This window comes from Orcinus orca, chromosome 9 (assembly GCF_937001465.1).
Source record: "Orcinus orca chromosome 9, mOrcOrc1.1, whole genome shotgun sequence".
In the NCBI taxonomy this organism is placed as follows: Eukaryota; Metazoa; Chordata; class Mammalia; order Artiodactyla; family Delphinidae; genus Orcinus; species Orcinus orca.
This window is the reverse complement of record NC_064567.1, coordinates 23,097,718-23,114,447: the sequence shown is the minus strand read 5'-3', so window position 1 is coordinate 23,114,447 and position 16,730 is coordinate 23,097,718. Positions and strand designations below refer to the sequence as shown.

Sequence of the window (16,730 nt, the reverse complement as noted above, 5' to 3'; positions counted from 1 at the left end):
ACAAAACAAAACTCATAGAAAAAGAAATCAGACTTGTGGTTACCAGAGGCAAAAAGTGGGGGGAGAGAAACTGGAGGCAGGGGTCAAAAGGTCAAACTTCCAGTTATAAGATAAATAAGAACTAGTTAAGTAAGTAAATCCTATGAGTTTTCAACAGGAGAATTTTTTTTCCTTCTTTTCTTTTTATTGTGTCCATAGGAGAAGATGAATGTTAGCTGAACCTACTGTGGTAACCATTTCACAATATATGTAAATCAAACCATTATGCTGTATGCCTTAAACTTACACACTGATATAAATCAATTATTTCTCAAAATATTCAAGACAAGAGACAAAGCTGGTACGTCATCTTCTACTGAAGAATCTGTGTTGAACTTTGAAAATGTATGATTGAGAATGTGCTCAAGAATGTTAATTTTCTTCAGACTTATATCCTTAGTTACGATTTCAATCAGTTTATAGCATATAGACAACCTAAATTTATGTAAGAGTTCCTTTACAAAAACTCAGTTTTAAGTTGGTGTTTACAGAAAACCACTTTTTTAAAAAATTTTTTATTTTACATCGGAGTATAGTTGATTAACAATGTTGTGTTAGTTTCAGGTGTACAGCAAAGTGATTCAGTTATACATATACATGTATCTATTCTTTTTCAAATTCTTTTCCAATTTAGGTTATTACAGAATATTGTGTAGAGTTCCCTGTGCTATACAGTAGGTCCTTGTTGGTTATCTATTTTAACAAACACTTTAAAATAATTTAGCAATTCAGTGGGTACACAGTAAACTTAAGAGCACAGGGCTACTTGTTTTCTGTTCCTGTTCCAAATTGCTGCTCTCATTTTCTTCTTTAGCCCTTACCTGTATGCTTACAAATCCAAAATTTTTTGTAAGGTTAAATGTACATAATAAGTTTTTTGTTACCTGGAAACCAAGTATATTTATTTAAAAGTAAGAGTATGGAAATTTTATTTCTCTTATCAATAATGTTTGGAATAAACTTGTTGGTCCCCAGGGGTTCACAGAATACTTTTTAGAAAAACAAAAACTACTACTGTATTAGATTGAAATGGAACAGGTGTCGTGAACAGCCAGCAAGGGAACTACAGGTACTATTCATTCCTGAAGCACTTGAGCTAATGGAAGAACTGCAGAGCTATTTGATGAAACCAAAGCCACACAGAAGCTTCACAGAGTTTGATGAGTAAGAATTAAGGTTCATGGAGGGGACTTCCCTGGTGGTGCTATGGTTAAGACTTCGCACTCCCAGTGCAGGGGGCCCAGGTTCTATCCCTGGTCAGGGAACTAGATCCCACATGCATACCGCAACCAAGAGTTTGCATGCTGCAACTAAGGAGCCCGTCTGCCACAACTAAGACCTGGAGCAACCAAATAAATAATTAAAAAAAAAAAAAAAGTTAAGGTTCATGGGGCTGTTTCTGAAGTAGAAACCTAGAGAAAATGTTAGAAATCCATTACACATCTACCATCTACCCTACATGTGATTGTGTTTCATTTGAGTGAGCTAACGATAAAGTAATACATATGCCTAAGACAATTTACACTAATCATTGAATTTTGGAGATGAACACACAAATCCAAGACTAGGCAGAACTTTTAGCTTAGTAACATTAGGGTCTGAGAGTGAAAGTGTACTCTTTTTTTGTGAAACTGCTGAAATTGAGGCTAAGAACTGCAATCAGTGATATAAAATAGGAGATAACATTAAGATGTACATGGACTTAAAAGTTATAAGATACTTATGTATCTGGATTTCTGTGGTTCAATCAAGTCAGCTCACGTTAGGTCCAACTGTGTACTTTCCTGAACTGCTTTTATATTAATATTACAAATTATAAACCTCATTTAAAAAAATAATTTACAGGCTATACACTATATGTTACCATTATGCTCAAAACTTTCATGTAGTACACACAACCTGATTTATAATCATGTGGCCCAGTACTAAAATTAGTTGGACATTACTGGATAGCCTAAAAAAAACTTGCATGCTCAGGTGATAAAGAACCTGGTTCAAGAACTGAAACAGGATGTAAATAAATCCAAAGGGGAAACAAATCCAGCTATAGATTGTAGGCTAGTTTTATATGCATATGCCTCCAAATGCTCTGGCTAGATTTATTACCAAGGAACCATATAGTGCTATTTAAGGAACCTGAAATGAATTAACACTTCTTTTTTTTTTTTTTTTTTCGGTACGTGGGCCTCTCACTGTTGTGGCGTCTCCCATTGCGGAACACAGGCTCCAGACGCACAGGCTCAGCGGCCATGGCTCACAGGCCCAGCCGCTCCGTGGCATGGGGGATCTTCCCAGACCAGGGCACGAACCCGTGTCCCCTGCATTAGCAGGCGGACTCTCAACCACTGCGCCACCAGGGAAGCCCGAATTAACACTTCTTGAATAACCTGTAATATGGGCATCTCTCACAAGTGAACAAATTTCTCACCGGCCAGCCACATAGCTGAATTCGATGCTTAGTATTCACTTTTGGTAATAAATAAACCCTATGACAGTGACACAAACATATTTTCAAGAACCCTTCTACAGACCCCTTCATTTAACAATTAAACTTAGCAATATACCTAAATCAGGTTCCACGAACATACAACAGGACTGGTTTCAAAGTTATAGTCAGCCTCTCAAGGAACTGTTTAGGACTTGTTAGGGTTAGGGACTAACCCTAACCCTAACCCTTTAAAAAGATTATGAAAACAATCTTACTGGTCTGTCAACCTGCATGATCTCCCAGAGCACTTCGGCCACATCTGGTAGGGTGTATGGGGGGAGACAGAAGCAGCACGTGTGAAGCAGCTGGCTTACAAGTTGCTGTCCAAGCTGGTTCATCACCTGTCCAATCAGTTCTTTCCGTAATTCAAAGTCTTCTTCATGCTGTAAGAAAACAGGAACAGGAAAATTCTAATTTCAACTTTCCAAAGAGGAAGTACTCTTTCCCCTTTAGTCTAGTAATCTCTCTTTCCCGGGGAAGAAAGTATATATAACAGCTGGATTCACAAGGTCCACTAAATGTTCTGTCACCAGGAAGAAAATATTAAGAGTTTAGTTTCAAGGAAATGGGCATGGGCTTCAGCTGAGATTAACCTTAACCCTTAGGTTTTTTTAAGTTTTTTTTTTTAAAATAAATTTATTTATTTTATTTTTGGCTGCATTGGGTCTTCATTGCTGCATGCGGGCTTTCTCTAGTTGCACAGCGACCGGGGGCTTCTCTTTGTTGTGGTGTGCGGGCTTCTCATTGCGGTGGCTTCTCTTGTTGTGGAGCACGGGCTCTAGGCGCGCAAGCCTCAGTAGTTGTGGCACTCGGGCTCTAGAGCGAAGCCTCAGTAGTTGTGGCGCACGAGCTTACTTGCTCCGCGGCATGTGGGATCTTCCCGGACCAGGGCTCGAACCCGTGTCCCCTGCATTGGCAGGCGGATTCTTAACCACTGCGCCACCAGGAAAGCCCAACCCTTAGGTTTTTCATGAATAGAACACAGAAGAGAAACAATGGTTAGAGATTAAGGGTAGCAATTTTCTTAACCTTTTTTTTTCTGTTAAAAAATAAAGTATCTGTATTTCCTTTTTTAAAAAGTGACTGAAAAAAAGAAGACTTCTATCAGATATCTAATCTCTATCAAAAAAAAACTTACTTATTTTCTTCCTTCTTAGTCTTTGAATACACATATTTCTAATATGTTGGAAAAAAAAAAAACTTTTACAGTGCCTTTCACTTCTAGTTATTTTCTTCTTTTCCCTCTTTTTACTGTCAAAATTCTTCAGTAATTAGCCTAGTCACATACTTAATTCTTCACTGATCTCCCTTACCTTCAATTCTACTCCACATCTAGTCAAACCTACCTTTGAACATTTTGTGAACCACTTTACTACTCCAGCCAAAAAGGTCTCTTAAGTGTCTACTAGTATACTTAGTACTATCCTGACTTTCTCTGATTATAATTTATACCCCAGTTAGATTTTCCTCCCCTCTCCAATCCATCCAAATGGCTCCACTGAGGTCCTTCCTCTTCCAGAAAGTTATCCCAACCTACTTCTTTCCAAAGAGTTTTCCCTCCTCTGATCTCATAGCAATCATGACTTTTATCACTTATCTGACAATCAAATACTGCCTTGTTGCTGTTGTTTAATTCTTTGTAACTGTATCTACTTCTCTCTTCAATTAGACACCAAATGGCTTGGAAGCAGAGATAATTTCAGACTACTTGATACAGCTTACAACACTTAGTACAGGCTGTCTTAAATCTACTAGCTGATATTTTGGTTACTGAATGATCCACTATGGAATATGCCTACCAACACAGATCAAATAAGGAGATGCTGGTTTTCCCCTAAGGAATGAGAAAGAGATATGAGAAAACAATGAGCTACAAAGTAGAAAGACTACATTGTTCATACTTACATCATTGGCTACCCCTGTGTGGATGAGGTCTCGTAGGAACCTCATGACACTACAGTTGGCATCCCGGTGGTCCAGGGTAGTAGAGGCAATGGCCCATTGTAAGATAGGGATGACAACCTGGCTCCTCAGCAAGGTAACAGGGCTACGCTGAATAAACCTGGTGTGGAAAGACAAGCTAGATATAAACGACAGGATTAGGCTATAAAAGCAGCCAGTGTAAAAGGCAAAACTATGGAGACAGAAAAAAGATCAGTGATTGTTAGGGATTGAGGGAGTGGAGGGTAAGTGAAGCACACAGGAGTTTTAGGATCGTAAAACTATTCTGTATGATACTATAATGGTGGATATATGTCATTATGTCATTACACATTTGTCCAAACCCATAGAAAGAACACCACCAAGACAGAACCCTAATGTAAACTATGGACTTTAACAATGACATGTCAATGGAGGTTCATCAGTTCTAACAAATGGATCACTCTGGTGGGGGATGTTGATAGTAAGGGAGGCTGTGGGGAAGGAGAGGGGAAGCTAGGGGTATATGGGAACTCTATACTTCCCACTCAGTTTTCTCAGATCCTCTAATGTTTACAGAGAATCTCCAAGAAAAAGATAAAACATTGTTCCAAATTTATTTTACCAGGCAACCATTTGTGCAAAGAGCATCTCTAGAGATTGATTTTTCAAGGAACACACCAGGAAAACAGGTTGACAACCCACCAAACAATTCTCTCATACCAACACACACACACAAAAGCGTTTTCTGACTTGTCCAAAAATTAACAAAAAACCCAGTGTTCGTTACTAACTGATCTGGTTCAAATTCCTGAGCTAAGGACTAAGAATGAATACAAATGTCAGTGTTACTAGTAAAAGGAATTTAAGCAACAAGTGGGGTGGCTGGCTAGGGGTAGAGGTGGGAAGTACATACCAGATAACTTCTAAGGCACCTTAAAAGCCTAAGGATTTTTTATTCTGAGATATGATTATATCTGAAGGATGCTAAGCTTCTCAAGGAAAAAGTTTAAGTAAAGCATGACATCATAGTACCATAAAATGTTAAAACTACATGGGATTCTACAGACTGTCTAGTCAAATATTCTTGCAAAGCTCATTTTTATTGCCTTGGGCATGTTCCCTCCTCCATGCAAGGAAATCAGTTATTTTCCCCTGTTCTCATCCAGCTCTTCTTCATTTAATGGGAATATTCTGGTTCACGATTTAACTTTGGGTTATGAACCATTAATCTACCTACTCCTCTTACCTCATTTTACAGAGAAGGAAACAGTTAACTGTTAGGTGACAAGATCAAGCAGTGATGAGGATGAGCAATAAAAAAAAAGGGTTGCTCTTCAGAAGGACTGACCTGGTGGCTAGCCTGAATAGGTCGTCCACAGTGTCAGGGTGATTCTGGAGCCCATTCTGCTGTTCTAAGAGCTGAAAGGTGGGCATGCACAGTGCCTAGAAAAAAAGTGATTTTAAAACAAATGCTTGTAAATTAATGCCATGGGATTCAGACTTGCTAAATATCATAACATATACAAAGAGAACAAAGAGGGGAAGCACAGATAAGTAAGAAAAGAAAAAGACTTTGATGAGAGATCAACAAAGGGAAGATATAAATCTTTCTCAGTTGACAAAAACAGTCTTCACATATGAAGTCCACATTTCAGAAAGGGTTGAGGATACAGATTTCAACTGGGTAGATGTCACCTCAAATTTTTAGAAGTTTCTGAAACTGAAGACTGTGCTTATGTACTAGATATGGTCTGGTCCACTAAGGGAGTAGTTGATGTTTTAATGATAATAACTATGAAATGGCAATTTTAAAGGGAAAGACATCTTGGGAAAAGGAGCATTATGATTTAACTCCCTAATATATTTCCTTGCCCTGTGAATAGGAGAGGGTAAAAGCAGTATATCAGGAGACTTTTCCAATGCCTGCTATTTACCCTAAGACCATCCCTCCTAAGTGAACTAGTTCATTGGCTGTTCCAGGCAAGAAATTAAAAACAGAAACATGCTTGAGCTTAGAGATCCTTTATTTTAAATCTACTTGCCCACCTTCCCACCCTCCAAAAAAATCCTACCTCTGGATAGCATAAATCAGACAGTAATAACTGTAATGACCAGTACATCTGTGTGGTCAATCTCTCTCTCATTCTCCCAAGCAGGCCTGTCCAGAGAACAACTAGGAAGTTCTACCTCCCTATTATTAGGGCAACATCATGCCTGGGAAGGAAATATGAAGAAGCAACAGAATTAAAGACATGGTGAAGAACACACTGCTAGGCCTTTAGACCCTCCAAGAAAACATACCTGGAGCATGTCTAGTAGTCCCTGCCGGCAGCCCTCTTCCATGCCATACTCATCCACAAGGATACTACCAAGGTACAGGAAACAGGAATGCTGATGTACATGGTAAACATTCACCATCTGCCAAGGGAAAATCCCATTAGTTCAATTCTTTACCCCTCAAAAAGTATCAGCTTAGGACTTCCCTGGCGGCGCAGTGGTTAAGAATCCATGTGCCAGTGCAGGGGGCACGGGTTCGAGCCCTGGTCTGGGAAGATCCCACATACCGCGGAGCAACTAAGCCCGTGCGCCACAACTACTGAGCCTGTGCTCTGGAGCCCGCGAGCTACAACTACTGAAGCCCGCGTGCCTAGAGCCTGTGCTCCACAACAAGAGAAGCCACTGCAATGAGAAGCCTGCGCACTGCAACGAAGAGTGGCCCCTGCTCGCCACAAGTAGAGAAAGCCCGCGTGCAGCAATGAAGGCCCAATGTAGCCAAAAATAAATATTAATTAATTAATTATTTTTAAAAAGTTTCAGCTTAGGTAGCTGTCTGGAGGAAGAAATTCTGAGATAGACTGGTCTCTTCTCTTTAAGACAACGCAGTAAAGCTTGTTGGCAACATTTTCTAAAACATAGGGCTCAATTCCTCAATTATTTTCAAGTACTCCATTTAGAATTCTTTCAAGACTTTGACCTTTTTTTATCTTTCCAAAACAATGTTGTAGGAGAGTTGTATAATATTCACTTCAAGCTGGAACCATTAAGGAGTTATTATCCAAGGTTTGTGTAATATTTACAAAACCCTAACAATATACCTTAATTTTCCAACCTACAAGTTGCTCTTATTTGCATCAAAGATAATTCTTTTTTTAAAAAACAACCACAGCAGGAACAAAATATCCAATGCCCCTCATATTAGAGGAGACTCTGAAAGCATTGTTGTTGTTGGTTTTTTTTGTGGTACGCGGGCCTCTCACTGTTGTGGCCTCTCCTGCTGCGGAGCACAGGCTCCAGATGCGCAGGCTCAGCGGCCGTGGCTCACGGGCCCAGCCGCTCCGCAGCATGTGGGATCTTCCCGGACTGGGGCACGAACTCGTGTCCCCTGCATCGGTAGGCAGACTTGCAACCACTGCGCCACCAGGGAAGCCCTGAAAGCATTGTTTAAATTGGCTTCTAAACCCCTCTATCTAATCATTTGAGTAAAAAGAGCGTTTCCAATCAAGATATCTGAATCTCTACAGAATAAAAATTTTAATACAATATAAATATTTAAACTAAATTATTTGTTTAGGATTTTTACCCTACTATCCTCCAAAAATTAAGAGGCCACCGTACGTTCATCTATTTAAAATGCCATCACATGAGAATTTCCTGGCAGTCCAGTGGTTAGGACTTTCACTGCCATGGGTCCAGGGTTCAATCCCCGGTCGGGAAACTGAGATCCCACAAGCTGCGTGGTACAGCAAAAGAGGGAAAAAAAGCCCATGCAACATGTATGTATTCATCTTATTACATAAATTCAATTCTTTCAGCTTGGTGGGAGCGGAAGGGCAGAGTAACTGGCACTTATCAGCATATACCATGAAAAGAACACGAGATGGGAGCTATGAATCTGTTCAGTGTTGTATACTCAAAACTATATGCTGTACTTAACGAACGATATAAGTTACGGTTGGCAAACTTTTTCTTAAAGGGCCAGATGGTAAAAATTTTAGGCTCTGCCGGCCTTACAATCTTTTGACTACTTAACTTTCCACTGTAGCACAAAAATGGCCAATAAGCAATAATTAGATGAATAAGCATGACTATCTCTCAGTAAAACTTTATTTACAAAAACACGTGGCAGGCCCACTGGCTGTAGTTTACTGACCTCGAATTTATGGGATTTTTGTCACATAAGATGCTACCCTATGCTACTGGAATAAAAGAATAACATAAAAGTCATGAAGGTATCCTCCAATAGCAAAGGGGAGTTAAATCACATTGTATTGGACCCAGAATGTATTGCACTGAAGGGGACACTTGACCAGAGGTGGACACAGCCTAAATGCAAACATATACTGTTGTACTCAGGGTACAGTAAATGCAGAAAATCGCTAAAAATTAAAATTCTGTTAAAATATTTACCTATACAAACTTTAATCAAATCTATAATTTAAGGAGGCATGGTCATGTAAGTGCCAACTGACACTGCAACAGCATGATCCTGGCTCTGGGTAAGAGCTTCCTCAAGAGTGAGGCAGAACTTGAGGGGGCACTCACTGTCAGAGTCAGCCTGATAGATGCCCTGCCCAGGTGGAGAAGGGTCACTTCAGGTTGGCTGGGTGGGGTCTAGCTGAAGCCCTGTGGTAGTTCTCCTCACAGCATGAGTGCAAAATCTGAGAAGGTACTTGCTCAGAGTCGCACTTTGCCTCACCTCCGTCAATTTTGTGCCCATGGCACCTCACTTGCCTAAATCTAGTTCCAGCCCTACTGTAAGGTTAACACCAACATAAATTACTTAGTGAATTAAGTCACTAGTCATAAGTGTCTCATACAGAATATTCTAGACATGAATATGATCTCAGAGAGCCATGTATAGTGAGGCACACCATCATAATTACATACCAATCTTGGTGATTGAAAGAGTCAAATTTATTTCTTGACAAATAAGAGACTTATGTAAATAACTAACTATGGTGAAGAAAGAAGAACATCTCTTTGGGCCAGAAATAGCAAAGTTTGACTTGCCACATTTTTAAAAAGGAAATTAATATAAAATGTTTAACATGGGTATATAAGAGCTGAGCATTAAAGTCATTCCCATTTCTGAATTCCACACTGAAATGCGCTGCTATTTAGACTATCACTATACAGAACAGATTACAGGCTATTTGCCTTATAAATAACATACCACAGGCACTACTTATCTCTTTCAAATATATTTTAGTTTGTATTTAAGAAATACAAAAATGTTTCATTTCATCAGCAGAGTTTTTGTTCTAAAAGGCTCCTATTTCAAAATTCTGTATACTGTACATTTTCCCTCTTGTAGAGAACTCACCTGTGTGACTAGTGGCTGCAGCAGGGCTGCAGATCCTTTGCCTACACAGCGAACAGCAAAACGGAGGCATCTGCAACAACGTTCTACAATCCGATTATCAGCCCGGTGCTTATTTAGAGTCTCAGATAAAACTGGCCATATCTGAGTCAAAAGTGAAAAGAGCACAGAAAGAAAATGAACAACTAAGTGCTGAAAAAAATGCTCCCAAGTTGGTAACAACTTATTTGGCTTTTAAATAATTTGGAAAAATCTTTCTTTATAGGAACACACATGGCCTGATTCTGGTCAGTGGGTGTGTGTATATGTGCTGAGGTTCAATACACTACCCATCACTGACAAACAACCACTTCTTAACGGAAGCACAATGACTCTTTACAACACAAGAGGACCATGTCTAACTTTACGAAAAGACAAAGATACATATTTTCCTAAATTCTGGACTTCCTGTTTTAGGATGGGAAGAAGCAGAATGAATTATAGAGGAAGAGATATTTAAAGACAGTTCCAAGAAGTTGGAAGACCTTGAACAAAAGGACTAGAGCTAAGGAAATGGCAAGCTTTGATACCGCTGAACACGTAAGGATATTTGGTGTTTCCCCCCGAAGTCTGAAAAGCACTTCTCAAAACATGCCCTCTGATCCTCACATTACCCTCATTTTTTAAAAAAGTACAAAGGAAGTACATTATCAAAGAGGAAACTAACTACGATGGTTAACTGGCTTTGTCAAAAACATTTTGCCGGTAATGATCATGCCTCACAGCAACAATAAGATTCACACAGTTAATCTCTCCCTACTTTGGCCTTTCAGTGCATTTCCCCACAGCCTGTTTTCTTACCAAATCTAAAATCAAAAATATTTATTTGGATGGTTCTGTTCCTCTTTTCATTGATATTTAAAGCATATCAACAAATTGAATCTTCCTATGAACCTAGAAGACAGTACCTTCTCACTTTAGTTACCCAGAGCCTTATAAGGAAAAAGGAAGATCCACAGGCATACATTAGCACTTACTTCCTGTATGACTTTTTGGCACGGATGAGTCTGTCCATTTTCCACAATGGGATTGGTGTGTCTGGGGAAAGACAATGGCCCAAATTAGCGAAAGAAGAGCAAATTCATCAAGGAACCAGGGCCCTAATCCCTGTTAGTTTACTTAGTATCATTCTCACCAATTAAAGAAAACCAGAGTATTTTTAAGAATCAATACCTTTTCCTCCCACTCTGTTCAAACACAAGCACAGTTTAAATCATCCCATCAATTTTTTCTCACCTTTAAGCCTCTTCTACTGTAACATGTAAATTCAATCCAACTCTGCTACATGGGCTGTGGGTGTGGGGTGCTACAACTATCCTTTCCATCTTTTTTCCCTTTATAAACCTGAATATGTAGTTTCTTCCAAACTAATAAATATATTCAGATTGTCTAAATCCACTATGAGAAACCAAGTACTGCTTCATTCCCAGCATTAAAAGGCAAAAGCATTAGGAACCCTGGTCTACCAAAGACGTTTCTCATGGTTCTAGTCTAAATCCAATGATACACAACATGGGCCCACCCACAGTACATCCAATCCAACTATTTGTCTAGTTCTAGAATCCACTAATTTGAAGGAAAGCAGGGGGGAAAAAAACCCCACTACGATTAGCTACCTACCTCTTTAAAGGAACAAAATTCTTTAATTTTAAAAAGCTCAATAGCAACTCAATAAAAATCTAATTTTTAAAAAATCAGGGCATGTCCACCTTTTGCAGATTTTCTTTCATTTATTGTGAAATAGGAGTTATTGTTAATAGGCTCTCAGAATGGTATGCAACAGGGCTCCCCTAATTATATAAGGAAAGCATTATACCAACTCAGGAAAAAATATGTGTAGATAAGAACAAGCTAAAACAACACCTCAGTTTTAATTTCTTCCACATAGGTATTTATGCAACTATTAATTGATATTCCAGTTATACCTACAGGACTCGCAAATTATATTATGCAACTAATAAAGGATCACTCTTTGAACACTGTCACTCTAATGCTGTTTTAATCATTATGCTCCTCTTGACTTCAAAGAAAGTTTAATTTCACCTGGTTATTGAAGAGGCTTCATTATTTTTTTGCACCCATACACTATAATAGCAATGACTCTGAAAGTGTAGTCCTTGGAATAAAAAGCAACAGCATCTGGGAACTTATTAGAAATGTAAATTCTTGGGTCCTATCCAAGATCCAATCCATCAGACACTCTGGGAATGGGACCCAGCAATCTGTTGCCTTGGTAATTTAAGTACTACAGGCAACTTTGATGGATGTTAAAGTTTGAGAATCACTGATCTAGAGACCTAGAGAATTAATTACATTTTAAAGGGCCTTTTGACAAAGGTCTACCAAAAATAAATTCTTAGAATTTGCCTTTGCAATTGTAATAGGACTAAATTAGTCTCCTGATAGAGGGAGTTTATAGGAGGTACTCGGAAGTTGGAGGAAAAAACACTTCCTTACTTCAATACCTAATGGTCTCATTTGAGCTTTTAACCCAGGGCAGGAACCTGGCATCTCTCTTCTTACCTAAATATCACTGCAAGGCGATCTAAGAACACAGTGGGATCTGAGGATATGCCGTTGCTGGGCTCCTGAGACAACAGCTGAAGAGACAGATATTAACACTCAGTCATTACACATACAAACGTACAGCAAACACTGCAATATATACCCTTGTACATCAACCTCTGTCTCAATCTCTGATTATTTCCTTATAACAGATTCCTGAAAGTTACTCAAAATGGTAAAAACTTTTAAATTCATATTAGCAAATTATTTTCCTCCATCTTACTGCATCCTGGCCAGGAATGCATATTAACTTTTACTATATGATCATTGTGGAGTAGAAAACAGTATCATTTAATTTTTTCCCATTTACTTTTACAATGATTAGGATATTATAGACATTATACATTATAATATAGATTATATGTATTATACTATATAATATATATTTATATTATACTTGTATAATATAAAGCTTCAAAATTATTATAGCTTTATAATATATTTTAAGAGGTAAGGCAAGTTGCTACCTCTTACTCTTCTTTCCTAAAATTTCTTAGATACTTCTACCAGCATATTATTAGAGATAAACTTTAGAGTCACTTCGTCAAGTTCTCCTAAAAATCCCACTGGTATGTTCATTGCTATGGTACCATAAAAGTAATTTGAGAAGAGCTGACGTTTTTACAACACTCTTCAAGGAAACATGGTAGGTTATGGTTTTGGTTGTTAACTTGAATGGTGTTTTTCCCACTGTCATCTTGTAAATGGTATTTCTGATACAGTGAAAATCTACTGATTTTGGAATACTTATTTCATATATATAGCTACTTTGATAAACTTATAAATTTTAATAACTTCTCAGTTCATTCTCTTGGCTTTTCTGGTTAGATAAAAGACCACCTGCAAATAAAAAATTTTGTCTTTTCCTTTCTAACATGTAAACATATTATATTTGTTTCACCCCTTACTTAACTGGACTCACCTTTTTCAATGCCATAACCTGAACAGAACATAGTTCACTAAGACATTCAGTAATCTTATCCAAAGGTAATCTGGCTAGGACAAGTGCTGTCCCTGAAAGACAAAAGATGATACAAATGAAGAAAATAAAAACTGAACTGAGGTAATTCATTGGTCTACATCATATGGCTGACAGAAAAGGCTGACTGGTTCCATTCTTTCAAAAAGATCAGCACTGGTTTTTTTTTTTTTTTTTTTTTAGCACTGTTTTTAAATTATAATAGTTTGTTATTTATGGTTGGGTTTTTCTTTATTTGGCTTAGAAGACCATACTGACTTTCACATTGACATTTACAACTGAAGTTAATATTAAACTATTTCTCCTCAGCAGCCTATTGGTTTAAAGATGTTTAAATACATAGATAGCCCCACTTCCAATTCTTCAAAGATTTAAATGAGTGCTTTGAACAGAAAAGTAATAGTTAAGTTTGCCTTTCTTTCATTTTTAAATAGTTCCAAAAATCTCCCCTCTCCCCTTTTCCCCCAAATAAACAGTAATAAATCCATAAACCTTCACATTTGAATAAAAAACTGAATGATTTTTCTTGACAGTCTATAAACCATGGACGAATTAGATTTTTTATTTAAAACTAGGGGGAAAAAATCTAACAAATACAATTTTCTCCTTTTAATTCATCCCTATAGAAAAGAATGTTACTAAAAAGTTTTCTATATCTAGAAGATACCACTGATATAACTGGGATGCCACATTCTAAGTTAGACGTCACATTAGCATCAAGGTTAAATTTCACTAGAAAATGACAAGATGGCAGCGATACCCACTGGCAGTAGTTAAGAAAAATCTGACCTGATTTAATGCCAGAAAATGTGGCAAAAGAAGATTGAAAAGAAAAGAAAATCTGTCCTGAAAATGCATAGTTACATTGGCTGGTAGGGAACCTGATCATAGAAGTGAGAAAGAACAGTTAGTTGACATTTAACAGGCATCCAATCTGGACAAGGCTGTCTGCCACTCACAGAGACTTAAAAGATGCTGCACAGGCTGTATTACCCAATCTTTTATTTGATATACCCCAATAAAAGATTGTTCAATCTTTTATTTGATATATTAGCTTTAAGGATTTCACTACCTCACAGGACACCCCAATTTGTTTTCAGAAAGTATGGTTACAAAGCATTTTCTTTCTAGGAGCCAGTAAACTGTCAACAATCAATTCCTCATAAAATAAATCTGTTCCCTCTTTTCTAAGATAATCTTTCAAATATTTAAAAATAGCCACTGTGTTAAAGTCTCCTCTAAGTCTTTTCCCCTAGCATAATATCTCTAGTTCTTCCATTACTCTGAGTTTCATCACCACCCTGGCTGTTTGCCTTTTGATCAGTGTAAACTGATCAGTAATGGTTAAAGACCATTAAGCGACCAGAACCCTTGACTTCTAGTTATAGGACTGAGCCAGGCACACTACCTTTAAATTTCCACTTACTTCTATGGTATAGCAATGCTTATTTGGTCTCCATTTTTATTCTTTCCCCCAACTCAAAAAGGAACTATGTTTAGTTCCAATGTGTTGTCTCCACCCAAAATCTAGGTTCGTGCTATAAATACTGTAAGCACTTTGTATTAGTTATATAGCCTTAAAATATTCTAAGAATGCATGTACACATAATCAACACCCTCCCCTCTGAGTGACCTTCCCCATAACTGAGTAAACTGCAACTGAAAAGTGGGATACAACTGATATAACCCCTAGAAGTGGCTTAGAGACTGTTCCTTCTTAATATCTTAAGTAAGTACCTTTTAGCAAGCCCACAGCAGCCTCTGGAGACAACATGAAGGAATCAAGGGAACGGGCAATCTCTAGGAGTCCATGAAAGTGCTGAGCCATGTGGTCTCGGCAGACAGAGCAAATGTTATGAATGGCTTTGGCTGCAGCAGAAGCCAGAGGTTTTTCACACAGTCCTTTCATCAAATAGCCCAACACAGGGTCTAAGGAGAAAATCCATACGTAAAGATTACATTATTTGAAACTCAAGGAAAATTTCTATTTGTTAGAACAAAGGTTTTACATTCCCTTTTTAAGCAAAAGAACCATTTTTAAAAAATGAAATGTGGGGCTTCCCTGGTGGCGCAGTGGTTGAGAGTCCGCCTGCCGATCAGGGGACACGGGTTCGTGCCCTGGTCCGGGAAGATCCCACATGCCGTGGAGCAGCTGGGCCCGTGAGCCATGGCTGCTGAGCCTGTGCGTCCGGAGCCTGTGCTCCGCAACGGGAGAGGCCACAACAGTGAGAGGCCCACATACCGCACAAAAAACAAACAAAAAAGAAATGTGTTTAAACGCCAATGTTTTTACATATAAAAATGGGGCTGATCTCACTGACAAATGGTGTCAGAGAGAGTCCTATCTATTTATCTTCCATTTCTTTCCTTGTGGAAATCAACTGTTGCTTGTTGCTAGGGCTTCACAGAGCACGGTTTGAAAACCACTGATTCAGTCTGAAACCACTGGTGGATATAACCATCAAGTATTAATAGGGTAATGTAAGAAAGACGATAAGGCTCAAAGAGTACCATTATACTCAGAGATTAGTCACTTTGTTTAAAAAAAAAGCAGTCTACATTAATCAGGACAATGACAGTTATCTAAAGCTGACACTTTCATACTTGCTTCTTTATAATTACAAAAGGCCCCCAAACCACACAGATGGATCTTTAGCACTTCTAAAAGAATTAGTTCATTATGTTTTACTTTCTGCCAAATGTAAGTGTTCTAAGAAAAGGGATTACAAAGGCGAATTCCTATAAAGCAAATCCTAGTTATCCTTTACCTTGCTTCATAAAAATCAGAATGTTTTTCTATGAAGAAACCCTAAGAAAAATCATACATGGTTAAAGAGCACTTTATGTGTACTACAGAGTAACCGCATACCAAACCTTATAAAAGAAGTAATCTCTGAAAGCCCATTTAAAAGTTATCTCCATTTCTAGTCTAATGACAAAAACAATGCACCAACCCAGCATGAACCTGCTCCCTTCCACACACACACACAAAAAGGCCTGTTTAGCATGGGAATCAGAACTAGAATCTAAAACCTAGCCCTCGCAACTCTAATACTATAGGCTTCAATGATTCTCAAATTAAATATTTGTGTTTTTGACTATTCTAGAGTAAGTATGAACACTCAGCAATTTGTCTTCTAATTGAGGCACAAATTTGAATAAGATACTACAGGTGGTACTGAATATAAGCCTTAACAAACAGATAAACCCACTTAGTTTCTTTGTGGAAAGTGTTCAGAAAAGAAAGCCAAATTTTGAGACAGATAATGGAAGTGAAGAGATTTAAGAATTAGAAAATAGGTATTTTGAAAAAATTTTTAAATCATATGTTGAACTTGGAAGTGGCTCAGCTATGATGTAATAAGCCTATCTATCTT

The 16,730-nt window shown here is 38.1% G+C and overlaps 1 protein-coding gene across 5 annotated transcripts in view; it reads right to left on the bottom strand.

Moving 5' to 3' along the window:
• TNPO3 (transportin 3) overlaps positions 1-16,730 on the bottom strand; it is an 81,117-nt gene that overhangs the window by 12,566 nt on the left and 51,821 nt on the right. For 4 of the 5 annotated variants that reach the window (XM_012533924.3, XM_049715010.1, XM_049715011.1 and 1 more), the window contains 9 exons: positions 15,091-15,282; positions 13,297-13,388; positions 12,333-12,409; positions 10,787-10,847; positions 9,774-9,914; positions 6,752-6,868; positions 5,799-5,893; positions 4,433-4,589; positions 2,743-2,910 (listed from right to left, as the gene is read on the bottom strand). In XM_012533924.3, coding sequence (XP_012389378.1) covers positions 2,743-2,910; positions 4,433-4,589; positions 5,799-5,893; positions 6,752-6,868; positions 9,774-9,914; positions 10,787-10,847; positions 12,333-12,409; positions 13,297-13,388; positions 15,091-15,282 — 1,100 coding nt within the window. Of the gene's footprint in view, positions 1-2,742; positions 2,911-3,115; positions 3,486-4,432; positions 4,590-5,798; positions 5,894-6,751; positions 6,869-9,773; positions 9,915-10,786; positions 10,848-12,332; positions 12,410-13,296; positions 13,389-15,090; positions 15,283-16,730 lie in introns of those variants that run through there. The other variant, XM_049715012.1, reaches the window with a different exon arrangement.